Source organism: Microtus oregoni, unplaced genomic scaffold (assembly GCF_018167655.1).
Source record: "Microtus oregoni isolate MIOR12 unplaced genomic scaffold, Mior012 000000F_ref0000247, whole genome shotgun sequence".
NCBI lineage: Eukaryota > Metazoa > Chordata > Mammalia > Rodentia > Cricetidae > Microtus > Microtus oregoni.
In genome coordinates, this window is record NW_024543059.1 from 80962603 (window position 1) to 80989524 (window position 26922).

The 26922-nt window shown below is 46.2% G+C and overlaps 1 protein-coding gene across 1 annotated transcript in view; it reads right to left on the reverse strand.

Annotated features, from left to right (window-relative positions):
- Positions 1–18044: 18044 nt before the first annotated feature.
- The window catches only part of Abca4 (ATP binding cassette subfamily A member 4), a 125721-nt gene continuing 116843 nt past the window's right edge, over positions 18045–26922 (reverse strand). Inside the window, exons 46-50 of the mRNA XM_041653028.1 lie at positions 26440–26543; positions 26269–26361; positions 23938–24187; positions 21266–21352; positions 18045–18315 (exon numbers count right to left, since the gene is read on the reverse strand). Coding sequence (XP_041508962.1) covers positions 18193–18315; positions 21266–21352; positions 23938–24187; positions 26269–26361; positions 26440–26543 — 657 coding nt within the window. The 3' untranslated portion in view covers positions 18045–18192. The remainder of the gene's footprint in view (positions 18316–21265; positions 21353–23937; positions 24188–26268; positions 26362–26439; positions 26544–26922) is intronic.

Here is a 26922-nt window from a genome sequence, read left to right on the forward strand (position 1 = left end):
CACTTGCTGAGAGAAGTCAGAGCTAATAAATGCCTTAGCAGTCAAAAGCGTGCTGACTCCAGTGTCTTAGGCAAGAAGTGAGGGTTTCCTCCAATGTAGAAATCCCAGGGACTCGGTCTCTAGGCTACTGACATAGTCCAGTACCTGGTGCGGGTTATTGTTTGATCTTGGAAGAAACACGGCCCAAGTAAGGTCTAAACTTCAGCCAATGAGGTCAGGGGGAAGCATGGTTCCCTTTCCTTCACATTTTAGAGGAAAGTGGTTCCTACACGACCTAGAATTGATCATTTATAAAAAGCACCAACTGCAAGGACCTTTGTGAGATTTTGCACTGTAATCCAGAACGTGACTGATTCAGAGAGCTTGTTTCAGGCAGGGGTATTTGGATTGGGCTGCACCCATGAATGAGCCGAGGGTTCAGCGCAGGGCCCTGTGTACTATTTAGATAAGTCAGTTTTCTTCTGCCTCCCCTCTTCCCAGGGTCTTAGCCAGCTAGTCACCCAGTCCTGAACCTTACACTGGGGACATTCAGGCTTGCAAGGCAGCAGGATTTTCACTGTTGCAGACAAGAACCTCAGTCCCCAAACCTATTTAGCTGGGTTGTGTAACCCTTATCCAGCTCTGGTAGACTGACTCTCCAGTCTTAGGACCCCAGCCAGCGTCTACTCTTCCCGTGTGCAAGTTTTCAGAAAAAGTCATTTGAGTAAGTGTGCACTTGTAGGTGGAGAGGCAGGGAGGTGAGGGCTATAGCCATGGCAGCTCTGCTCCAGACTTGACAAGGATGCCGAGAGCAGCTAGCTCATTCAGTACACATTTTCTGAGTCTTTTGCCCAGAACCAGAGGCAATGGTGGTAAACACTACAGCCCTCCTCAATAGCAAGGCAGCAGTCTGTTAGGGGTCACGGCAAGCAGTCAGGGAACCATTCCATAGGAATGTTTCCCAGGATAACCCCCATGGGTGCAGGGAGGAGAGCTAAGGGTGTTTAACTCAGAGGCTATCCAGGGAGAGGACTCTGCAAAAGGCAATGACACAGAGGTAGTAGGAAAATGAGGCACAGGATAGGTGTGGATCAAGGAACTCCAGATTGCAAAATGTTTACTCCTCGGTTAGTGGTTGACCCGAGAGCTGGGAAGGAGCACAGGAGGGGTAGGGAGGAAAGTGGAACAGACCACATTAGCCACGGTCAAGACCGGATGCTTTCATGACAGCAGTAGGGCACAAGCCTGCATTCCATCTCTTGCAACCTAAGCATACGTGAGTGAGAAACTCGAAATTGCATGGGGGCTACTGTGTGAGGGTGTCTGCGCAGAGTTCTGGAAGCAGGTGTCTATGCTAGAGATGACAGCTCTCAGCATGGCACCTCGCCATGGTCACCAAACTATTTTTTGCGCTTGGGTATGATTGCATTTAAGACCCTGGAGCTAGGGGAGCTTGGGAGCCTCCTGCTGCTTTGAGCTTCATTCCTCTTCAAGGGTCTGCCATGCCCTACATGGCACAACTGTGGGCTCCTTCTTGAGCCTTGCTGCAGGGAAAGGCTCAGACCCTGGGAGCAGAAGCTGTAGCCTGAGTAACTTTTGCCTTCTAAATGAGACTACCTTCTTACGCGTTATATGAAAATCATACAAATTCCTTATACAAACTCAGGCAGGGGGATTGTGAGTTCCAGGCCAGTCAGGGCTACATAGCCCCTATCTCAGGGGGGAAAAGAGGGAGGCCATTTTCCTAGGTCCCTACAGCTGTTACATTGAAACATCTCCTTACGGCTATGCAAAACACCTGAATATGTTTCCTTTTTCATTTTATTCCTACAGCTCCTCAAGTCCATGCACATCTGGGTACATGTGGCTCAATACACACATGCACATACGTGCATACATCACACTAGCACCTCCACACACAGACAGTCCATATCAAGGCATTCCAACCAATCAGGATCCAGCTGGTGGAGGGGCAAACCTTTTAAGCACAAGAGTAAAAAGGAATCCTGAGGAGTGTTTAGAAAGCAAATGGATAAATCTGGAGAGATGGCTCCATGGCTAAAAGCATTTGCCGCTCTTCTTAGAGGGCCTGGGTTTGGTTTCCGGCACCCATATTAGTCAGCTCACATTGCCTGCAACACCAGTTCTTGGAGACCCAACGTCCTTTTCATGCCTTCGTGGACACTGCATGCAAGTGGTATGGAAGCATATACACATGCACTTGCACATCAATAAATAAATAAGTGGTTTTTCGAGACAGGGTCTCTCTCTGTGTAGCTCTGGCTGTTCTGGAACTCACTATGTAGACCAGGCTGGTCTCAAACTCACAGAGATGCTCCTGCCTCTGCCTCCTGAGTATTGGTAGCAAAGTCGTGGGTTACTACCCAGGCTCAAATAAATAAATAAATAAATCCTAAATCAAGAAAGAGAAAAGAAAACAAAGGGTCTCAGCACAGACTCTGGCTTATTTCAGCCCTACTCACCTGAGTACAAGGCGATAGAGTGGGTCGGTCATAAGAAAGGATTCTTACAAGATTACAGGTGATCTACCCCGCTCTGTCAACCTAGGACTGACTATCTATTTAGACAGAGTGGCTTGCTTTCAGCAAACAGCTTTAGGAAGGAGAGAAACTTGGATTAGAGACTTCAGGAGAGAAATGTGTTGCAACAGTTGCATTCCTAAACCTCACCTCACCCCTATAAAGGATCACAACCGGCTTTTTCTGTTGACAGATCCCTCAGCTTCTGAAGGGGCAGAGACTGGCCCTCACTGTAAGCACTAATAAACAAACAGTCCTGCCTGTCGAAAGTCAGACCCCTGTCCCTCTCACCTTCTGTCTCTTTACACTGTCTTAGAGATCTAATATGGGGAGCCAGAAAAGAAGGCTCTCATGACATGACTCCTGCCCTTTGAGACTGTAGAATGTGACTTTCACAAGTGCCCAGCTTCAGTTGAATCGTACGAAGTTGGGCTGTGAGCACTGTCAGACCTGGAACTTGAAGGGAGTGAAGGCGGAAAGAATCTAGCAAGATGACCTTCACCTGCCTTCTATGCCATCAATTGGTGTCAAGCGGCCTGGGTTTCTCACAGGGGAATGACCATCTTAAAAGAAGGCCCATTTTGTGAAAATCTGACTCCATGGCATAGGCATGCAGACTGTGGCCCATGGGCTGCTATGAATGTAGCCCAACACAAAACTGTAACTTACTTAAAACATGAGATATTTTTTTTTGCCTTCTATTTTATAACTTGATCACATGGCTCTCTAGTGTAAAATTCAAAGATAAGTCATGTGGCAAAAGGTTGAAAACTCCTGGGATGTAGTTTCAAGGAGTAGACACACAGGCTCTTGGTTGGAAAGCCATTATTGAAGCCAACACAAAACATTCATCAGTATATTCAGTCATCATAAGCAGCAAGAAACGAGACTACGTTAATCCAAGTGGGTTCAGCTCTCTAACATGACATAGTTGGTATTTCAGGTTAATAGCTACATGGCCTGTGCCCAAATCCCCCCTGGACCTGCATTAACAAACACAGGTTCTGTCCTGCCAGGAGTTCCTACAGCCCAGACTAGACCAAACAGGGATCCATGCACCCCATGCTCTGTGCTCCAGTATGTTCCATCCTTCAGAATCCAGAATCCCTTCAGAGAACAATTCCATCCCAAAGCTTTCATAACCAGTACCTTCCGCTGTCTATGTATTATTATATTTATACTTGGAATATAAAAGTTCTAAAAAAAAACAGTTCAAGACTGCTCAGACATGAGGTCTTCTGAGAGGCCTCTTAATAGAAGATTTACGTTCAGAACCCACTCTGAGCTTTGCAGCCCCTGGGTCACAGAGGGTTACTGGAGGACTATTAAAGGATTAGGGGCTTTGCTGAGTGAGCAGGGACAGGGGAACTGTCTGCTAGAGTGCCTGTTCTGAAACAGAGTTGATCCTGCTACTCTTTGATGACTCCATGTCTCCTCCAGCTGTGCTTGGAAAGTTAGCACCCAGCCATCTTCTGCATCACCCCGAGGAGGGGGGGGCTGCGAGAAATGCAGATTCCTGGCTTCTCTCTGACCGGCCGAATCTGGACTTCTACAAGCAGAGTTCAGGGATCTACTGCTGGTGGATGCAAACTCCCCTGTGTAGTGTTCCCCACAGTACAGCTTAAGAAGCACAGCACCCCGTGGGATAGAGCCCAGCTATGGAACATGGCATTCAAAGCCCAGCAGGATGTGCTTCTATTTGCAGGTCTATCTTGTCGGGTTTTCTGGAAACATCTATGAAACCCACATCTGTGTCTAGCCACACTGATGCAACTCATAAAACCTGTCCGAGAGTCTTACTCACCCTTGTGGTTTTAATGCCCTCTATGCCACTCCCCAGTTCCTACCTTCCTCTTGGTTCTTAATAACCAGCTTAACTATCATTTCCTTTGGATTAGGTGTATCTTCTTCACTTATCTCTTGGTGGCAATCATAACCATTTGGTCCTCCCTCTTCCTCCCTCCCTCCTTTCCTTCCTTTCTCCTTTTGGACTATAAACCCCACAGAATGGAAACCATGTCTTATGCTTGGCTGCATCTTGGTCCTGAGTTGGATCTCAGAGACAGGTGGGAATGAATCAGATCTTGTGAGAGGCCCCAGAGCTTTGTGTCTAGTTGGGTTGGTTATGTCTCCTCGGTAAAATATTTATAACAGTGATTTCAAACTCTGGTCTTTAAAAGACAAGGTACCGTTAAACAAAAAAATAAACACAAGCTAGGAGAAAAACCATGTACAGTTTACTAGAAATTAAGCTGGGCATAGTATATGGCATAAGTGACAAACAGGGCTGTGGTTGGCGATAAAGCCATTCTCAGGGCCAGTATGGCACTGGTGGAGATGGTGAGTGGGCTCTTCCCATTATCCTGGGAAGTGGGATTGAAACGAAGAGAGCCATCCTACCCTAGGACCTCCAAGAAAAGAGGGGGCAAGGGGCGGGGGTCTGGGTCAGCGTCGGTAGAGGCATTGCCAATTAAAGTTTGAGGGGGTCGGGGGACACAAAAGGATTCTCCTAGGTTGTATGACTGAACTTCTTTATCATGGAGAGGTGTAGAGCCAATCACAAGCCAGGTTTCCATTCTGTGGGCTTGTAGTCCTATGCAGGGGGGGGAGGGAGAGAGAACGCCAAATGGCTATGGTTCTGTGTGAGTACCATCTTGAGGTCAATATAAAGCAAGTTTAATCCAAAGGAAATGGTAACTAAACCAGTTGTTAAGAACAAACGAATAATAGCAAGAGGGAGGGAGGGAGGAGAGAAAGATAGAGGGGTGTCGTAAGCAATGGGAGAGAGAGACAGGTTTTATGAGAGAGGGGCAGGTTTTATGAGGTGTATCGGCTTGGCTAGAAGTGGAGAGATGCAAGTTTCATATATGAGGTTCAGGTGAATGAGAAAAAGAAAGGGAAGGAAGGATATGGCTGCTCCTAGGGATGGCGGAGGAGAGAGTTTACTGTAGACGTGAGGGAGAGCACAGCCAGAGGCAGGAACTTCTGGGAGAATCAAGAGTGGTCATGGCCCTGAGCTGTGAAGAGGGGAGAGGGGAGAGCCGGATCAAGAAGCCAGGAAGGGAAAGATAGATGAAAGAGCCAGGTAACCAAAATGGTTGGATTGTGTAGGGAAGGGCAGCTGGGGGAGGGATGCCCAGCCTAATACTTAGGCTGGAGAACTTGAGGGGACTGGAGGGGGTGTGCCAGCCAGGAAGACCCTGTAACAGGTAGGGACTGAGGGATGCTGGGAGAACCTGGCAGCCAGGTCAGCTTTGGTTTGTTAAGTAGGCACCTCAGCCAGTTGACCAGGTTTGAGATCTAACAGCAGGTCAAAGCCAGTGTCTTAGGCCGCTCTGAATCCTTCTGAAAGTCTTCCAATGTCCACCACCACATCAGACTTAACATCCTTGTGACTACCAACGTCTTTAAAATGCGTTCTAAGGAAGCCACCGTTTTCCACAGTTTTGCTGTAAACCACCTACTGTGCCTCCCACCCGTGTATTCCCCAGATCACTTGATCTATGACTTTGCCCTGTTAACTAGTGAAATCTCTCATGAAACCTCTCCAATGTGAGCGTGGTGTCTAGGGAACTGGAATCCTGGGCCACGATCACTTCTGTTTGGCTCCAGAATAAAATCTTTTATTCCCTACAAAGTGTGAGTTGTGAGTTTTTGTTAGTTTATTTATGTATTTGCCTAAACAGTGTCAAGGGGCTGTGCTTCTAAGACCATTAATTGTACCAAGTCCTAAAGCAGCGAGTAGATTCACGGTTACATAAAACAGCGTTGCCAAGGGTCGGGAAGCAAACAAAAATCGTGCCAAAAACAGTGAAGAATTGGACAAGGCAGGACTAGCACTGCTCGGCAGGGACACCTGGGCCAACTTAACACACCTCATTGTGAGGCTTTGGAATGAAGGCCTTGTTTGGGGCTGTCAATAATGGACCGATCTGGGTGTGCGTTCCTGGCAACACACACCTTTGGGAGGCAAGGCGTAGAGGTTAAGAAGCTCTTGAAGAAACCCACCAGGAGCTAGAAAACATCATACTGAGTGAAGTAACCCAGACCCAGAAAGACAGTTATCATATGAGCTCACTCATAAGTGGTTTTTAAACATAAAGCAAAGAAAACCAGCCCATAAATCACAATCCCAGAGAACCTAGACAACAATGAGGACCCTAAGAGAGACATACATGGATCTAATTTACACGGGAAGTAGCAAAAGACAAGATCGACTGAGTAAATTGGGAGCATGGGGACCATAAGAGAGGGTTGAAGGGGAGGGGAGAGGCACGGAGGGGAGCAGAGAAAAATGTAGAGCTCACAAAAATCAATTTAAAAAAAAAGAAAAAAGAAAAAAACCATCCAGCCCCCACTCTCTGATCTGCTATTGGTCAAGGTCTGTTATAATTTACAAAATGGTCGCCACCCCTCTTGCTGCTCTTACTGACCATAAACAGCCCTTTCTTTATCTAGGGCTTTCTCGAAATGAAGTCGGCCCGTGCCGTGTAATGATGGTCCAATGAGTTTCTTACGTGAGGTCTTAGTAACACATCTAAAGCTATGAGCCTTCTGGATGTTTGCAGGAGAGAAAACATCCTGATGATCTTCCCAGAACGCCGCCTCCTTCTTTGTTTTTCAGGCTTTTCAGTCTTAGCTAGACAAAGAGCCTCTGCCTGCCCTTTCCAAGCAGGCCTATCTGTTCCCAGAGGCACGGGCAGCCACGGTTTACACCAAATGTCTCACTTCTCCTATAGCTTTTGTAAATCCATGGGTCTTGTTTCTGCACCTTGGCCTGTATCTACAGGTCTTTTCACCCCACGGAAAGGTCAATCGAAACAATGCTGACTCCTTGGATTACTCGTGGAATTATGAAGTTAGAGAACGCGGCAAAGGCACGGGCTCTGGTCCCCGCCTACTCTCAGGAGCAGGCGCCTGCGCCCTTGGTGCCGGGTTCCGCATTGTATCCTCTCCATGGAGGCTGCTTCCGCCTTGTTTCAGTTTAGTTTTCCATGCCACCCTAACCTTCCCGTCCCAAAGTTTGTCTCCTCCCAGCTCTGTAGGCCCTGCCGCCCTTCTGGCTCACCTTCCAGCTCGTGCTGTTGTAGAATTGCCATGCTTTTTTGAAGCACTTGACTAGTGCACACAGGTAGTGTTGGCCCGGCTCACTTCCGGCCTGTGTCTGCCTGTCTTTCTCCTGAAAGGAGAGCAGGGTGTGAATGCGGTTTGGAGACAGGACTGGGGCTGTTAGGACCTGAGTCCAACCATGGCTCTGGTATTTAAGTTTCCTGATGCCCTCAGGTTAGCTCTGCAAACATTTATTTATTTATTTACTTTTACTGGCTCTAATTAGTAGCTTAGGTTGTTTCTTGAGAACATGTTAAATATTGCCGAAAATGCTAAATATTGGAAATATCTCCTTAGCTCCACAGATGTGCTCTTTGTCAATTTCCGAATTCCTTTCTTCATCTGGTTTTGTAACGTCCAGGGCCACAGACCCCCATCTGCCGTGGTGTGAGCACCTTCAATCAGCCAATTCACCTTTCCATAGCGAAATAGGATCATCAGACACGGGCTTTCATTTGTTGTGGCTGTTAAAAAAAACAATCACAAGCAAATCCAAGAATGTGGTTACGAAAGCCGAGGCCTGTTGCCAAAGGATGATTGTGTATGTGTGTGTGCTGCTGGTAGGTCATGTGGTCTGTTATGCAATATCTGACCGTTGATCCCTGGATGTCGTCCAGTGAGTAGTTAGGCGCCTAGGAAACTGCTTGTAGCCTCGGTGGGAGCCGGATGGATGTCTCTTTGGAGTTTTGATCCTGTTTACAAACACTCTCTCTGCTGGTACATCTGACAAGGCCCAGTTCCAAACTGGACAACAGGATTCTGGATATTCCCAAAGATCTCTGATATGCTATAGTGCAATGTGTTTTCAGTGTGGCAACTTCCAGATTGCTCTGCTGAACTTCAACAAACTAGGCCGCTCATTAAAGAAAGAAAAAAAAACCTTAGGCACATTATATTATAGCATCATGTTAAGCAGAACAATAGATTCATTTATATCAGATATCACTCTGGATAAAGGCAGTTTGGGGAGTTCTACTCCACAGTTTGGGTGGAAAACAAAAGCGGTCCAGGGAGGCAGCCTGCTCGGTTACAGGTTAGCATTTGCTCTATTTGAACATGTTCACTGTTTGACAGTCTATGGTTGCCTAAAAACTTATCTGCTATGATTGGCAAAGACTTGGCTAGTTGTTAAAGAATATAGTTTCAATTAGGTTGTGGCTTGTCTGCATATTGCAGAGTTATATTTTGCTACATAAGAAGGCACTTTGGGCTAAATGTAATGTATCACTTGTCCCTCAGTTTTGAGAGAAGGGTCAAGACCCTGCGCTCCAACACCGTTTTCCCTCACTGTCCTGATGGACTCATTTCGTTTCAATATGGAGTAAACATGAATTTATAATACCAAATTACTGGAACGATCCTGTATGTTTTCTTTGTAATTTTATGATTCTAATCATAGACATCATTGCTGAAAAAGGATGGTGGCAGAGAAATCTCCAGGATTCTCGAGCTTGAGTATGACACATCAGGGACACTAAGGCAGGAGGGATGCCTGAAGTTTGAGGCCAGCTGGGTTATATGGTGTGTTCCAGGACAGCCTGACATGCACAGTAAGATCCTACCTAAGGAACAACTAAAAAGAGGGGGGAAGCCCCTGGGAACTCTATGAGAGTATTTCCCTGCTAAAGGAATCCAACACGCTTTCTTCTCTTCCAGGCTTGGCTATGGGCAGTGGTGGGCTCTGGTTATAGAAGTATAATGAGCCTCACCTTCTGACCCTTCAGTCAATGATAGGCCGTGTATACGATGGCCCCGTAGATTAGACTGGAGCTGTAGAATTCTTGGCACCCAGTGACCTCATAGTGATGGTAAGATTGCCACAAAAATACATGACTCACATATTTGTGGTGGTGCTAGTTCAAACACCTCCACCGTGGACCCATCAAATGAAAGCAGAGCACAATACTTATGTAAGGTACATAATACTTGACAATGATAATAAAGGACTATGCTACTGTTTTATGCATTTCGTATAATATCCTTTATACTGTTGTTTTTACATGTGCTGTTTCTATATCGGAGGGGAAAAAAAGCTCCCTGTAAAACAAGTGGGCCATGTTAACTCAGCAACAGCATTACGTGTCTCCTCTGTTCTGTATCTCTGCACTGCTGTAGTGTCCACTGTGCTTGATTTAATCTCGTATTGTTCATCAGGACTCCATGATCCACTGCTAATTTCACCAACAAGAGACCAACGGGGAATGGTAGTCTTGGAAACAGAATTAGAAGCAGTAAGGATGACGTAGGTGGGAAAGCAGTAATGGTTACTGAGTTCCCAGTCAGTTATGTCCCATCAATCCCAATTACCATCCTGATGAACAGAAAAAAGAGCAATGGAAGCAGTTGCGTAATCTGTTTCACAGAAGGCAATGAGACTAAGAAAATTTTCAGCCGGGCCTCTATGGCTATGGAGAAACTCCAATGATCTGGACTAAAGACCAAGCACAGAAGCATATCCCTGTCAGCACTGTGGAAATTAAAACCAAGGCACAAAGGTTGATCTCATTGAAAGAAAAGGCTGAACCAAGCAATGATGTTGGGTTTACTATTAGCCCTAGGTGAGAAAAATGGTTAAGAAAAGATGATTCACTTTGTGATGTGTAAAGAATGCCAAGTCTCGGAATACCAATGTGAAGACGGCTAAAGAAATTCTGGAAACTCTGGGTGAGTTCACTTCAGGGGAAAACTACTTATTAGAGCCAATGTTCAATGTATATAATTCCCCTGTTCTAGTGATGAATGCCTGAGGGGACTCTCACCTTTAGGAGGGCAACTCAATGCTGGATTTAAGGTTTCCACGGACAGATCGTGGCTGGAGGATGCTGAGGCAGGCTACAAGTTGAAACCCTTTGTGATCTGGCGGAGTGAGATCCCCCAAGACTTTCCAGTGTGCCACTGTGCCTAGCGTGCAACAGAAACAGTAAGTCATGGTAACGGCTTGGGAGCATGCATGTAAGCCAGCTCTCTCATGATGCTGTCTTGAGTGGCTGTGGCAGCAGAGCAGAGAAACACTGCTTAGAGAGAGATCTTTAAAGATTTCTGTACTGTTACTGATGTTACACCCATCAGCCCTTTTGCTGGCCTTGCAGTCACATCCCCAATACTGAAGTGACATCTTCCCTCCAGCCACCGCTCTCTGCTTTGCCCAAGCCATTGCTGGAGCAGAAAGACACAGATGTAGTTCTTTGGGGATGAAAACACCCATAACTGTGTCAAGACTCTAGCTTGGATTTGAGGTAATATCACTGAGGAGTGTCGGGGTGGCGATTGAAAGAAGACAAAGGTTTGCCTATGATTAAAGGTTTGCCAAGGATGCGGGACTTGCAGAATTCCACAAGGCTAAGCTGAGCTGGCAACGAACTTGACCTGGGTGTGGCTGAGGATGATATCTAGGAGCTCCTGAGGAAGTGACTAATAAAGAGTCGTCAGCCCAAAAAGAGACATAGCTGGAGGAGAGAGAGGAAAAAAGAAACCGAAGAAGTTCAAGGAGAAGAAGGCCAAGAAGAACCACAGAATTTAGCAGAAGTTTCTAGAGCCTTCAGTAATCCTCAAAAGCTTGAAAGCATGACCCCAAGAGCAAACATTTTCATGAATATAGGAATATCCGAGGCGAGCTGCCTGTTTACAAGCACATCTGTGATGAAAGGGGTCCAGCCAAGCAAAGCATCATGGGCTGCAGTGATGTCATCTTTCTGTTACCACAGTCGCTTGGGCAGAGCAGAGAGTGGCCGCTGGAGGGAAAATACCACTTTGATATTGTGATGTGAGCACACTGTCAGCAAAGGGCCGATGTATGGACACATGAGCAACAGTAAGCACAAGCTTGAACAATCGTTCCCAAGCATGCTTCTCAACTCAAGTTGGCACACAACTCGAGAGTATATCTTGGGAGAAGAGCTGAGTCACCATGACATACGGTTTCGGCTGCACACTGAAAGGTCTAATGTCCCTCGATAAGTGGCAAGGCCTTCCTGAGAGATTCCAGCAGAAGACACTGTTGGCGTAGGGGGTGACAGCTCTGTGTGAGTTATTCCACTGAAAGCCTTCTAATGAGAAGAACGGAGCAGGTCAGGACACTGTGGTTTATCCCATTTAAGCTTGTGTTTTGATCACTAACCAAAAAGTTTTTGAAGAAAAACAGTTAAAGAATAAAAAGTTTAGTCGGATATGGTAGTTTATGCCAGTAATCCCAGTGCTCAGGAGATGGAGGCAAAAGGATCAGGAGTTCAAGGACATAAACTACATAAGGGCCTGGCTCAATTTTCTTAATAGAAAAAAGTTTAGCTAATAAGGGTGTAAAGAAACTATTTTCAGCCGGGCGGTGGTGGCGCACGCCTTTAATCCCAGCACTCGGGAGGCAGAGGCAGGCGGATCTCTGTGAGTTCAAGACCAGCCTGGTCTACAAGAGCTAGTTCCAGGACAGGCTCCAAAACCACAGAGAAACCCTGTCTCGAAAAACAAAAAAAAAAAAAAAAACAAAAAAAAAAAAAGAAAGAAAGAAAGAAACTATTTTTATGCAACTATATGAGTTTGTGCTTTTAGTAGTGTTCTAAAAAGTTTAAAAAATAGTTTGGTGGCAAAAAGCTACAGTATGATGAGATGAAACTTATTGAAGAAAGAAAAAAAATAATAAAGTAAATCTAGTGTAAACCATATGTATGGTGTCTATAAAGTCCACATGGGTGCAGAATTCCTGGGTCTCCACATTCATCCACCACTCAGTCACCAACACTGAAGGTTTGGCAGCCCTGTAGGGACTCTGGCCCACTCACTCGATTGGTAGGCATGGCTCTGGCAGTCCTTGCCCATCTCTCCCATTCATTCTGCCTTGCTAAAAACCATTAGATTACATTCCTAAAGCTAACCACCAAGGTCAGTTCCCTTATTTGGTCACTTCCTCCTCCTGAGGTTGATCACATGGGTCCAGCTATCAAAGTATTGAAGTCTAACAATCAAAAGCCCCCTTTGATTCACCAATTACTGTGCCACCACCGCCCGCCTTCACACCCAATTAAAATCAAACACCTCATCCTAACACAAGTTTTCTCCTTATACCTTGATAACCTGCCATTTTCCCATGTGACACATCTCTGGCCTCTCTATCCAGAGACAGTCCTTTGTCCCCCACCCCAAGACAAATACCCCTGTCCCCTTTCTTTTTTCCCTCTTCCTCTATACCCTGTCTTTGTCCCTTGTCCTTGTCCTCTGTCCTTCTAGGGCAAATAAATATGCTTTGTGCTGAGAACTTGGTCTTGGGAGTCCTGAGATAATACTTTTCCTTCCAGCCTCTATGACTGTTTGTTGTAAAATGGCGTGAGAGGGACCCGAGGGCTGTGTGGTGGGTGAGGGCAGGAGGCCTCACTGCAGGCAGGAGACAAAACATCATACAGGCAGAGCTTTAAATACAGAGTTTAGTGAGAGAAGGGTAAAGGGGAGGGGAGAGGGAAAGAGAAATCCAGAGAGGAAGAGGAAGAAGAGGCAAGGACCAGCCTGCCTCTTCAGAAGAGCAGTGGGAAAGATAAGGAGAGGGTGGAGCTTGACTCTTTAGGGACCTTTATACCTGCATAGTGACACAGCAACCATAGGACCCTGGGCTGGCAGGAGTACTGCCTGGGTTCACCCTGCCAGGTGACAGGGGTCAGCACAGTTCCTGAATCCTAACACTGCTGAGTTCCTTCAAGTTTTAAATAGTTTCCTCAGTGCCTTTTCTGTTTGTATAAACAGACCCTCCTCCTGTGTTACATTTGCCTGCGGTAGTGATATGGTAACACGCTGCACATTTTATAGCCGTGAAAAAAGAGGCTAGCCCATGTTTTCTTTATAGGCTATACTATGTAGGTCTATGTAAACATGCTCTATGGTATTCATACAGTAATATTGTCTACTGATGCATTTCTCAGACGCTATTCCATTTAATACCTGACAAAACATTTCAGGGAAAGTAACGGGAGAGGCAGGAGATGCGGTGTGGAGGCAGGATAGGGGAGAGAATGTTTGATCAGAGATAGGTTAAAAATTGTTTACCCAGGACTCCACAAAGCTCCTGGGCAAAGTCCAGTGAGAAAAACCACTTTCCCATAGCCCCTGTATGCTGCAAGGGTTCAGAACCACATCTAGTGAGAAAAACAAAACAAAACAAAAAAACCCAAAAAACGAAAATAGACTTAGTTCAGTGCACAAGAGATCCACCCCCCCCCCCAAATATCCCAGCTGTGGGCTGGGCTGTGGCTCAGTAGGAACCATTTGTCTAGCATGTGCTATGCTCTGGATTGGATCCCCAGCACTGAGAAAGAATAACCAAATAAAACCCCAACATAATAACTACCAAATATAGAAAACCTATCCATGATACACCTATAAAAGATATATTGAATCCAGGTGGTGGTGGCATACACCTTTAATCCCAGTCCTCAAGAGGCAGAGGCAGGTGGATCTCTGAGTTTTAGGCCAGCCCTGTCTATAGAGTGAGTTCCAGGACAGCTGGGGTTATGCAGAGAAACACGGTCAGGAAAAAAAAAAATCGAAAAACAAAACAAAAACAACAACAGCAGAAAAAAAAAACCCAAAAGATACACTGTGCTTCCCAGCAGTATATAACCAAGACCTGAGAGCCGCCGTTGATAGCTGAGTAATTGCTTATGTAATCACTGGACTGATTTGGTTCTTTCTCATTATGTGAGCTAATGCACCATCATCCTGACAAAGGCAACAAAGAGGCAGTCTCAAACCCAACATTTTAGATGGAGATGGAAGGTGGCAGGGGAAGAGTTTCAGGGGTTTGCTAGTCTACTGACTGAAAAGGGCTGTTTGGGTTTTAGTGAACTTCCCACAGAAAGCAAGGACTTGTTAATAAATCTTTACTGTTCTGGTTCCCTGATGACCTTTCCAAGCAAAGGCAAACAAGACTGACTTCTTCAGAGATTCTCTCTTTGTAACCCTGGTTGTCCTGGAACTCAGAGACATCAGCCTGCCTCTGCCTCCAGAGGACTGGAATTAAAGATGAACACCGCCATTTCTGGCCCATGATGATACTTTTAGCATGATTCAATCTCTAAATGAGCAAGACATTTATTACATAAGTCCTGGTCTATAATTTTTATGCATAAAGTTAATCCCAGAAGATTGTTTTGATTAGATAAACCTATTATCAAAATGTACCTAGCAGAGGCCTCTGATGGATCTGAACTGGCTAGATATTGGATGTAGTTCATTCTGTACCCAGTCGAATTTAAGAGTTACTTAATTCAATCCAAAGAACTCAAGACACTGATTTGAGCCACTGCTCTGGGTTATGCTGTGTTTGTGTTTCTGAGCATGTCTGTTCCACGTACACCATGCCACCCAGACACCCAGGGCCCTTCCAACTGTGCTCTGGCATGCTGAGTCTTTCAGGATGTTTTTATGGCTGAAGCTGGGCTCCTGGGTTACAGAACTGGGAAGGTGGATCTGAGGGGCTTTTCTGCTCAGATCTTGCACTCATCTTTTTGACTGGTCAGCCTAGAGGGAACGCTTAGTGCAAGTTTCAGAAATGTAGCTCTTATGTGGGCAACTGTGCAACAAATCGTACCCTATTCTAGGAGGAAAATGGCTGGGCATCACACGGTAGCAGCCTTCCCACATCCTAGCCTTTTAGATCACTTTCTTCTGAGTTGTGAGCTCAAAAGCAGCCACTGAGGAGGGGTGGGGCTGCAGGAATGTGTGGCTGTGGAGAGACAAAGGACTCAGAAGACCCTGTACTGAAATTGATGCCCCTCTATCGCCATCTTCAAACCCTAGATAACTGCTCTCATAGTGTCCCTTTGCACCGCGTCCAACCAATTATGCATCCAATTCTGCTCGCTGGTTTCCCCATTAACATTTTCATGCTACCCACTTACTATTTACTGAAAATCTATTATGTAATCAGAACATCAGAAAAGCGATATAAACAGTGGAGGCTTCAAAGATGAGTAAGATTCAAGGTCTAGGATCTTGCAATCTAGTAGTGGAATGAGAGCAGTTGTGGAATATTCCACCTCTACACTGTGTGAATATATATATCCCTCTGATTGGTTTAATAGAAAAACTAAATAGCCAGTAGCTAGGCAGGATTGGGGGGCGGGGCAGCGAGACTGCTGGAGAGAAGGGTTGGCGTCTAGGGTAGTCACCAGCCAGACTCAGAAGCAGCAGCATGAAAAGTACACAGATGGTGTAAAAGAACCTTGGGACAGCACACAGATTAACATAAACGGGTTAGTTTAAGTTATAAGAGCTAGCTAGAAACAAGCCTAAGCTATTGGTGAGCTTTCATAATTAATAGGAGTCTTTGCGTGGTTATTTGAGAGTCAGCGGTCCAGATGAAAAACTCCACCGACAAGAACTGGAATAAATTGTCACTCAGAATAGTTTACAGAGCGTTTAGGATGGCTCAGTGGATGCTTACTACCCAGCCTCATGACCCAGATTTGATTCCTTGGACCTGCATGGCAGAAGAGAACCGACTCCATGCTTCCCTGAAACCCTCATACAGTAAATGACTCCTCCCGTCTCCTCCTTGGGTAGTCTTCTCTTGCATGACCTCAGAGTTGTTAACCCACCTCTAGCCAGGGTGAACTAGAGACTTGGCCAACCGTGCTCACTATAACCCGTGTCTCTTGTCAGCGGCAATTACTGGGCCTCAGCGTCTCCCCCCCCCCACCCCCCCAACCCTCCAGGGCTCTGGAGAACAGCCACACCATGATGTAACCTGAGAAGCACTTCTGCAGAGAGGGTTTAAACAAACACCATCTGTAGCTCTGACAGGGAGACCATCTTGGAAGAAATCTGCTCCCTTTCTTCATCCTGGTGTTTCAAAGTTTGGATTAAAAGAATTAGTTTTGCCCAGTGGTGGTGGCGCACACCTTTAATCCCAGCACTTAGGAGGCAGAGGCAGGTGAATCTCTACGAAGCGAGTTCCAGGACTGTTAGATAGAGAAACCCTGCCTCAAAAAGCAAAACAAACAAACAAACAAAAAAAACCAAAAAACAAACAAACAAACAAAAAAAAACTACAAAGAAAAGGATTAGTTTCTAATTCCTGATGCTTTGTTAGCCATTGTCTTCTAATACCCCTGCGGCAGATACACTTACCAGCACCAAACGTGGTCCATGATGGAAACCGAGGGAGAAGATTTCTGAGACCTCGTGAGAAAACGCCAAGGGAACAAGAGTCTTGTGATCTGTTTCTCCACAACACGGGTTGTTCTTGAGTGTGCTTTCGTGCCCCTCGCAGGTGGAGCGGGCAGGAATGAGTTCACTTCAGAAGATTCCTTAAAACTGTCTACTGTTACTTGTTTAGGTGCCTCCACGGACAGACATGTTTCTGCCATGTGTGGCTCATCCTTATGATTGCATAGAGATTGAACTCATTAGAACTTTTCTCAGGTGATCCTTCTTAACCCTCAGACTTTAAATGGTCTCATGCTCTGACTAGAGTTGGCAGGCCGTTACACGAGACTATACTCCCCCTCATTTTCAGGCCCCCTCCCCCAGGTTCACGCTGCCAACTAGAGCAGTGAACAGAGGAGACCCAGCATTTTACAAGGACATGTTGTTAGGATTATGCTGGCCTGCCCCGTCATCTGACAGGATGTGCCCAGGCAGTGCCCTGGCCAGCCCAGGGTCCTAGATGCTAAGACCCCTTTCGGTTTCTTCCCTCCAAGGAAAGCAGGTGTTGTCTTTTTGCTTCTCTCTCTCTCTCTCTCTCTCTCTCTCTCTCTCTCTCTCGCGCGCGCGCGCGCGCGCGCGCGCGCGCGCGCGCGCTCTCTCACTCTCCCTTCCTCCCCTCTAGACCCTCTTTTTAATAGAACTTCGCACTCAGTCTGCATGACATATTCGTGTGTCCCCTACCCGCTGTGGTTTGAACCTCACCCAAACGCCGTGGGACCTGCAAAGCTTTCACTACCACGGAATCTTTCACATGGGAGGTCTAATAATCCTAATAAGATTCGGCCCTGCTCATTCACGTCCCTTTGTGCCCTGCCCTAATTGTACCTGATGAGAAGGCACGCAGATGTGCTGATCAAAAACAAACAAACAAAAAAAAAAACAAAAAACAAAACAAAAAAAACCCAGAAAGCAAAACAAACTTTACATTCGGATAGTCCACACTTGCGCTATCCAGTGGGTGTTTTTCTTAAACCCTGTGAAGACTTTGGATGTGACATTACAATGAGCCCTTTCACTTCCACGCCAGTGTTGCAAGATTTTGCCATGGCTAGTGTGGCTGTGTCACCGACTCTCGTGGGGCTCACAGTGGTTGTCATATGCTGACATTGGTGAGGTTGGGGTTTAGGGGGCGATAGCGAGTAGTTCACAAGGAGAGCGCAGTTTATTCCTCCTTTCCATCACCCCCACACACCCACCCTCCTCCCACCTTACAAAAGCAGAGCCCCTCAGAGTGAAAGTGGCCCTAAATAAAGTCACTGGGCAGGGGACTGCTCTGATGGATTGGAAAGGCCACTGCCTTCGGGGAGGTCAGCTTTGCCAGCAAGGATTCAGGTGAGTCGGTGAGTTTGGGGTTCCTTCTGGAAGAGCCTCCTTGAGTTCACTGTGGGCGCCTCGTGTGTTTGCCTTCTGCTGCCGCAGGGCTGTTTTCGTTAACCAGTTGTTCAGTTGTTCCCGTGGGCAAAGGCTCCTGAGTTTCCGGCTGCCCAGTTTTCCCTTCAAGCTATAGGAAACAACGTAAGAAGAATCAGTTTGAGGAAGGTCGGCGGGACACTTCTCGTCCTGGCTTTCTGGAGCAACGGAGTTTTAGGTTTCAAGGTGCCGCCTTGGCAGTCTCTGGAGGAAGCTCAGCTGTAGGGACTAGGAAAGCGTCTATGTGACTGCCGAGGTTCTGGGCTGCCTTAAGGTCTAAGCTGTGGAGTGAGCAGACCGATGCGGTCTAAGGTCCACATTTCTTATAGAGACTTACATAAGCTATCCCTAGGTGTTTTTTCTAGTGGTTGTTTTGGAGACTACGTTCCCTACTCCCATGCTGGGGTCCAAACCTCGATCCTTATAGTATTGGACAAGGACTTCTACCATTGAGCTAAATTCCCAACCCTAGGCGTTTTTTTTTAAATAATTTATTTTTATTTTATGTGCATTGGTATTTGGCTTACATGTATGTCTGTGTGAGGGATTTAGATGCACTGGAACTTAAGTTACAGACAGTTGTGAATTCCCTGATGTGGGTGCTGGCAATTGAACTCTGGCCTTCTGGAAGAGCAACCAGTGCTCTTAACCACTGAGCCATCTCTCCAGCAACCCCTGGGCATTTTTTTTTTTTAACCCAAGAAAGTCACCATCACCTTGCTGACTTAAAAGCTAAGAAGCTATCATTTAAGCTCAGCCCTGAGTCTAGACTTCTCTTTGTCCAGTCCATACAGACATGGCTCCTGGGAAGAAAGATCCTTTGACTGGGATATATCTCAAGTGAGAGAGATTCCAGTGGAGTTCACGGTGATACATCCAGATCAAACTTGTGTACTAAATTCAGGGTCCTCAACCTTTCTAACTAGAGGTACATAATCTCTAATCACAAATGCAGGCTGTCTTCATGATCCAATACCAGCTGTGGGGTAGGGGTGGGAGGTGGGGGTTCAGGGGAAGGAGAGGGTTGGAGATAGGCCTTCCTAGTCTATGTAAATTTTGACTTGTTCAATTGTCTGGTTGAAACACAGATCTCTTAAGAAGTGGACAATGAGATGTAGGGATGAGAACAGGCCCTGAGATGGTACCAGTATAAGTGTAGATAAGAACTCAATTACTATATGTTTTATGACAGATTTATATATAATACCATATAAAGAATTTCTATAAACTTTTATTGAAGATGGTATGTCATAGATCAGAGTTAGATTTTTGAGTAAAATATTACAATAGTAATAATGTAGCCAACCTATTACAGCAGGTTCAAGTGACAAACACAATAGTACCATGATCTTAACCAGTCCAAATCACAGACCATGGGCATCCTGGCCTGGTCCTAATGAAGCTGGTGTTAGCCCTGTGTGAGGGACTGTGCCGCTGGCAATAGCAGCCCAGCATTTCCAGCACTTGGGAAGCTGAGTCAGGAAGACTACGGCTTTGGAGCCAGCCCAGACCACACAGTGAGATCCAGTCAACAAACAAACAAGTAAGATAAGGAGTATGTTGTGGTATGTGGAAGGGGCCACAGGTAGTTCTTAGAAATAATTTTGCTATGTGTTCTCTGTGATAACAGGGACTCATGACCGTAAATGATTCTCAAAGAATATTTTCAGCCTCTATCAACAGCAACCGCGAGATCTAAAACTGAGAGACAGTAGTCAGAAGATTGGTAAAAGGAAGCTGCCCTGGACAGGCACATTTACTTGGGCATTCTGGGCCCTCTGGAGGGTGACAGATGGGGAGACAAAGTTAACCTTTGCCAAGTAGCCATGGGGTGGAGAATTCTTCATTCCAAGTACGGCCTTGGAAAGACATGCCCTGCTTGCTCGTCAGTTGTGTTTGACTTTTATTGCAATCAAGAGATTTTTGGGAGGAATGAGAAGTCTATGGAAAATAAGGCTTTTCACATGTTTTTCGTTTGTTTGGTTTGGGGTTTTTTATTTTGTTAGAAATACTTTGAGTTGATTTGATTTGCCGTCCAGTGGTCCAGACAGAATGGCGGGGTTTTTTATCCTTGTAAAGAAAGTCTCAGGCTTATGCCATCTGGCCACTGGCATGGAGCCCACTCCTTTCTCTAGATTTCTGTCCTCCTGGGAAACCAGGACGGGTGGGAGTGCTTCTGACACAGGCAGGCGCTGTGTTAGGGCAGGACTGGAAGTCCACCCCAGGCATATCTTGGTCCAGAACTTGCACTTTCTATCATTTCTTCCTTCACTATCTTGATACTTCTGTGAAGAACCCTCCCCAAACTGGTCCAAGCCGACTCTAACCAGACATGTCTACCATTGAAAAAGAATGCCAGCTAGTCCCCGTCTCTTTAAGATCAAGGGTGTGACCAGGAAGTGTTGTCAAGATCCCAACGATGAAGATATTTCAGTATTCTCTCTTTTCCTGTTTATTCATAAAGCTTGAAGTTTGGAGATTTTTTGTTTGTTATGCTGCTAGCAAGAACATTCAGGAAAGTTCCTTTCAGCATAACCCTCGGGCCTGTGAGGTGGCATCACTGGGTGAAGGCACGCACCTCAAGCCTGACAACCTGAGCTGGACACAGACACATGCACACTCATGAATAATTGCCTTTAAAATGGGATTTACCCACACCGTCCAAATGGTTTTCAGATTACAGAAGGAGCCACTCAGCTCCTGGGTAAAGTCTTCAGCTGAGAGCTGCTCTTAGTGGAGAGTGGCCGGGATCAAGCCAGGAGGGAGGCATGTACGATAGGGACGGTGGAGGTATGGCTTGGGTGCTTTCTGCAGAGACTCATCTGAACCTTGGAGCCCTCAAGCCCAGTGGGTCAGCGAGGCCCCTGCGCTGAGGCCCCTGCGCTGAGGTCCCTGCACTGAGGCCCCTGCGCTGAGGTCCCTGCGCTGAGGTCCCTGCGCTGAGGTCCCTGCACTGAGGTCCCTGCGCTGAGGTCCCTGCACTGAGGCCCCTGGGCTGAGGCCCTGTCTAAGCAGTGACTAGGAAAGGGCGCAGGACGTACCTTGGCTTGCCAGCTGGCTCCAGCAGCTCGAGGGTGTAGAGGGAGGTCATAAGTCTCAGTTTGCTGTTTAGCAAAGCTCACAAATACCTATGGGCAAGAGAAGAGAACGTGGATGTTTCCAGAAAGATGGGACTCCGTATCGTCTTCCTGCTTTGCTCTGTTTCCCACAGTTGACGGGCAGCCCTGCAGGTAGAGTTTGTTTCCTTCTCTAGCTTGCCGCAAGCCCACACAGCAGTGCCCTGGACCAGGCTTGCTTCTTAGACTCCTGAGCCAAGGGAGTTCTTGCTAGAGGATTCCAAGGGCCGTGGACGTGAGAAATTGGGATAACTACGGCAGTTGGCAGAGTCCTGGCTCTCCAAAAACAGAAAGCAAGCAAGGACAGCTGCTTTCTGCTGTATTCTTTGTTCCGCAGGCAGTGTGGCCTCAGTTCCTGCGGAAGGAGTCCACTGTGTCTGTCACCTGCCTAAGGGTGGCGAGAAAGGGCAGATAAGCAGGTGAGTGAGCTTGTCTAGAGGTAGACACTCGCTTAATTTCGCTGCTTTACCAAATGGTCTTTAAGGGTGTTTATGAAAAACAAGAAATTGAAATAATAAAAAAAGAAACCAACCCCCAACAAATCAGGAAAAACTCAAAAGTTCACTGATGAATGAATGGGTAGATGAGTAAAAGACAGGAATAATTGGATATTACTCAGTCTTAAAAGGGAAGGCAATTCTGACACACGATATGGTGTGTGACTGAGCCTTTGGGGACATTAGGCCAGTAACAAAATGACAAGTGCCATTTGATTACACTTAAATGAAGTACCCAGAGTAGTTGGTGTCATAGGAAGCAGAAGGACCCAAACAAGGACACCAGCAGTAGACATGCTGGTGCGGATGGTGGGGGAGCTCCAGAGACCTGGCCCTACCCAAAGAACGCAGATACTTATAGATTTAGGAATGTGTATCTATATCTATATCTATATATCTATATCTATCTATCTATCATTTATAGTTGGTTTTTTAAAACTCTTTTGGGGGGGCCTGCAACCCAGTTCCCAAATAATCACATGGAGGCTTATTCTTACTTATGAATGCCTGGCCTCAGCTTGGCTTATTTCTAGCCATTCTGTCTACTTTTTGCTCTGGGATTTTATCTTCTCTCTAGTTCTGGATACCATTCTTTACTTCTTACTCCATGGCTTGCTATGTGGTTGGGTGGCTGGCTCCTCGAGCCTTCCTCTCCTCCTCTTTCTCACTCCTTGATCTTTTCTCTTCCCAGATTTCTCCTCCTATTTATTCTCTCTGCCTACCAGTCCCGCCTATCCTTTCTCCTGATTAGTTATTGGTTATTCCTGCCTTTATTAGATCAATCAGGTGTTTCAGACAGCTTCACAGACATAAAAGAATACAACCTGTCTTTGCATCATTAAATGAATGTTTCATAGCATAGACAAATGTAACACATCTTAAAATAATATTCTACAACAGTCATCTATCTGTCCATCTAGTGATTGGTTAATCCATAGAGATAGATGGATAGTAACAGTTTTAAAGAAAGTAGAAGGCGCCAGACATGGCGGCACAAGGCTGTTGTCCCAGCATTTGGAAGCACACAGTCCTGGGTTCCATATAACAGACCCTCAAAATAAAGTGAGATGGCGCTTGCCAGGCACTGCCAGGGGAGCGAAGAGTGGAAATGTGGAGTCTGGTAGAAAGCATTTCAGGGACACACGATGGGAAGAGTAAAGATGGGCTAAGGAGACAGCTTGGCCATTAAAATATTTAAAATGCTCATTGCACAAGTGTGAAGATCCTCAGCACCCACATAAATGCCTGGTACGTGTGGTCCACTACAGTGCCAGCCTTGGAAGGTGGACACAGGCGATCCCTGGAGCACACTGGTTTGCAAGAGTAGCCAGATTATTGGAAAGCTCTGGGTTTGATTGAGAGACCCTGCCTTGAAGAATAGGGAGGAAGAACAATCGAGGAAGATTCTGACATCAGTCTCGGGCCTAAACATGCATATTCACACGTGTTCGTGTGTACCTGCAGACATGCAAATACACACACATGAACATCACATTCATAACCAATAAATAAACACCTACATAAAGAATAAATATAAAGACTCCTTGAGGCATACAATTAAAGATGTCTATTTTGTTCTTTGTAAATTATACATGAAATAGTTGATTTGGAAAGAAGGAAAAAAAAAACAGCCACCACCATTCACCAGCAAGCATAAAATAACTCATAAGAAAAGAACGAAAAAAAAATAAAAAAAAAAAGAAAAGAATGAAGGCCGGGTGGTGGTGGCGCACGCCTTTAATCCCAGCACTCAGGAGGCAGAGGCAGGCGGATCTCTGTGAGTTCGAGGCCAGCCTGGTCTACAAGAGCTAGTTCCAGGACAGGCACCAAAAGCTACAGAGAATCCCTGTCTAGAAAAATTAAACAAAAAAAAAAGAAAAGAAAAAAAAACGAAGTAAAAATAGTCAGTGAAGTTTGTGGATGACGAGAATATTGTTAGAACATTATCTGTGAGATGCCAGATTTGCTCTAAGGGACAGAGACCAACAGTGTGTAAGAACTGAAGACACCTGTCTGTTTCCATGTCACCCATTACTCATGTCAGGTGCTGGAGTGCAGCGGGCACAACCTCCTGCCACTCAGTACCCTGGGGGGACTTGCCTGGTCCAGTGTGGTCTGAGTGACGGAGTACTCCTCGATGAGGAGGCTGTCCTTGTGCGACAGGAGCAGCTGGAAGATTCTGGCCAGGGAGGAGGAGGAGACCTGGAACTGGAGCATGCTGTGGTGTCTCTCCCTCTGCACGCTGCCTGGGAAGTTGCCCTGGAAGAACTGCTCCACTGGATTCAAATCAGGAAGCAAGTCGTCCTTTGGGGATTTAATTTTCATTGTGACAATGTAGCCGTCTCCAAACCTAGCAGGTGCACACAGTGTACAATACTGTTAGAGCTAAGACAATCCCCAAAGAGTACTCTCATCGGGTATAACAGGGATTCAATGCCCACAGCCTTGACTTTCCATGCACATTTAAAACTAGGAGCGAAAAAAAATGTTTGACATGTTTCTGGAGGTCTAAATAGCCATGTGGCAAAGTTGGATAGACATATTTGCTGAAGTTCAAGGTGGTTATAGCCCCTTGTAGAGATCCTAGCCCTCCTTCCCCCCAAAAGGACATGGCTGGAGCGCTCAGATGTGGGGAAGACTGGATGACTTTTATAAGACTTGCCAGGGAGAGGCAGTAGCTTAGGAAGGCTCTACTCCCTAAGGAAAGTTCCTGAAGGAAGTGGAGCATTGCTTTGGTTTGGCTATATATCCTGGAGACTCTTGTATTAAAGGCTTGGTCCTCAATGCAACACTGAATAGAGGTGGGACCTTAGGGGTGACATGATCAGGAGGGGCTCTCACTCCATCCGTGGATGATTTCATTAGAGGTGGGGCCTAGTCGGAGGAAGAAGGTCATGGGGACCAGTGGTTGAAAAAGGTCTCTCTTCTTCCACCTCACCCCCGCTGGCATCTACTGAGGTATGTCAGATCTCTGGCACATATTACCACCACCACCACCACCATCACCACCACCACGATAGTCTGCCCCAGGCCCACAGCCATGCCCTGACCAGCCTTTGCTCCTTGGTGTGGGTTATTCTCAAGTATCTTGTTACAATGATACACATTCTCCTTCTAGATCTGCTGGTCCCCCTGTGTGGGTCAAGATGGTCCACCAGAAAGAGTATGCGTCCTAGGCTGGTGATTGTGATGACCTCCGTGGGGGGTACATCATGTCACTTCAAGTTACTGTCAGACTTCCTCTGTGAACCAGAGCTGTCTCTGACTGTAAGATGCTATTAGCCTTCCAGTACCAGGAAATCAGCCATCTCTTTACATGGGAGCATCTTCCTCGTTGTCTCCACTATCATGAGGAGATTGAGGAATGAGAGGGAAAGTGTGGGGGGTGTCCTTTAGCATTTGGGCATGGGGCATTGGTGACAGGGGTCTGGTGACCTCACAGGATGATATCCTCATAGCTGTTTGTGTAGTCTCCACACGGTGGCTACTGAAGAAGTCAGGGCCAAGTGCCCTTTTGTCAAATGCCCCTTACATATTAGATCATCCCACTCTGACGCATGTAAAGGATAATGCTTTCCATGTAACATGCTTCCATGAACTCCCCAAGATTTGGGTCTCAGATAAGCTAGGTTCTCTGTCCTTTTCACTGGCTGGCTTCATAGCTTATATCCTGGGCTCTTAATAAGCATGTGAAATACCCGAGTGAGAACTATAAATCAGGTCTTTCCCAGGCATATCAGGATTCAAGGAAAAATAGCAATGTTACAATAATCTCATTTTAGTGAATTCTTAGCTTTATCCCACGAGCTATAAATAACAAGTAATTATCTTTAACCATCTGTATGTTTATGGATACAAGATCATCTTGCTCAAGATTACTGGTATTAGTTTGTCATACAACAACATATGGTCATTTGTTTTTAAACAACCAGATACAATATTCTAGAAAAGAAAATTGGTTCTCAAGCTGTTTGGTCTCTTGTTTGTTTGTCTTTGAGACAAGGTTTCTCTGTGTAGCCCTGGCTGTCCTGGAACTCACACTGTAGATTAGGCTGATCTTGAACTCACAGAGATCCACCTGCCTAAAAGCTGTTTGGTCTCTTAATCACCTCTGCATTGGTTGTGGGCTCTCATAAAACAGGTCATGGGTCCTGGATTTGCAGGGAAATGTGGGTTGAGACTAGATCAGTGACAGTGGCCTTCCTGCTTTCCAGCTAGGCTCTGCCCCAGTAAATGCCCCAGTAAGGACTCTCCCATCCAGAGATTCCTATGAACTTCTATCGTCCAGTATAGAACATCCATATGTGGCCCAGCCATCGTTGGCCAATGCCTGTGGAATGAAGAGGCAATTTTACCAAACGTCCATGATGAACTGAAGGCCTGGTTGAACCCACAGAATGTAGTGAAAGGCATGCCCCTCCATCTGCTTACTTGTACTTGAGGTGTTGAATGGTGCCCAGACACTGAAAGGTGCCCTTCACCATGATGGCCAGTCGTGTACACAGAGCTTCACATTCTTCCATGCTGTCGAGCAGGAGAGAGGAAGTGAGAACGAAAGTAAGGGGTGCTCCCACTCCCTCCACCTCCCTGGGGATCTCTTGCCTGTGGGAGGTGAGGACCACAGCTCTCCCGTCTCTGATTATGCTGATGATGGTGTTCCACAGCATGCGGCGTGCCTGTGGATCCATCCCTGTCGTGGGCTCATCCTGGAGAGTAGGAGAGAAAACAGGGAGATATGGACTCGAAGCTGGTCTTTCTCCATTGCTGCATCCTTCATGGGCTAACGGACATGTGTATAATCACTTCCCAGCAAGAAGGAAGACGGAGCCATGAGCTGAAGTACATAAAGGCAGGAAGGAAATTGGAGAGTACAGAAACACGGTGTACACCTATAGATCTATGTCAGCTGTAAATTGTAGTTAAGACCACAGGAATAAAGAAACTGTATGATGATGATGATGATGATGATGGAGGAGGAGGAGGAAGAGGAGAAGGAAGAAGAGGAGGAAGAGGAGGAAGAAGGAGGAGGAGGTGGAGGAGGAGGGAAGGTAAGAAGGAAGGGAGAGAGAGAGAGAGAGAGAGAGA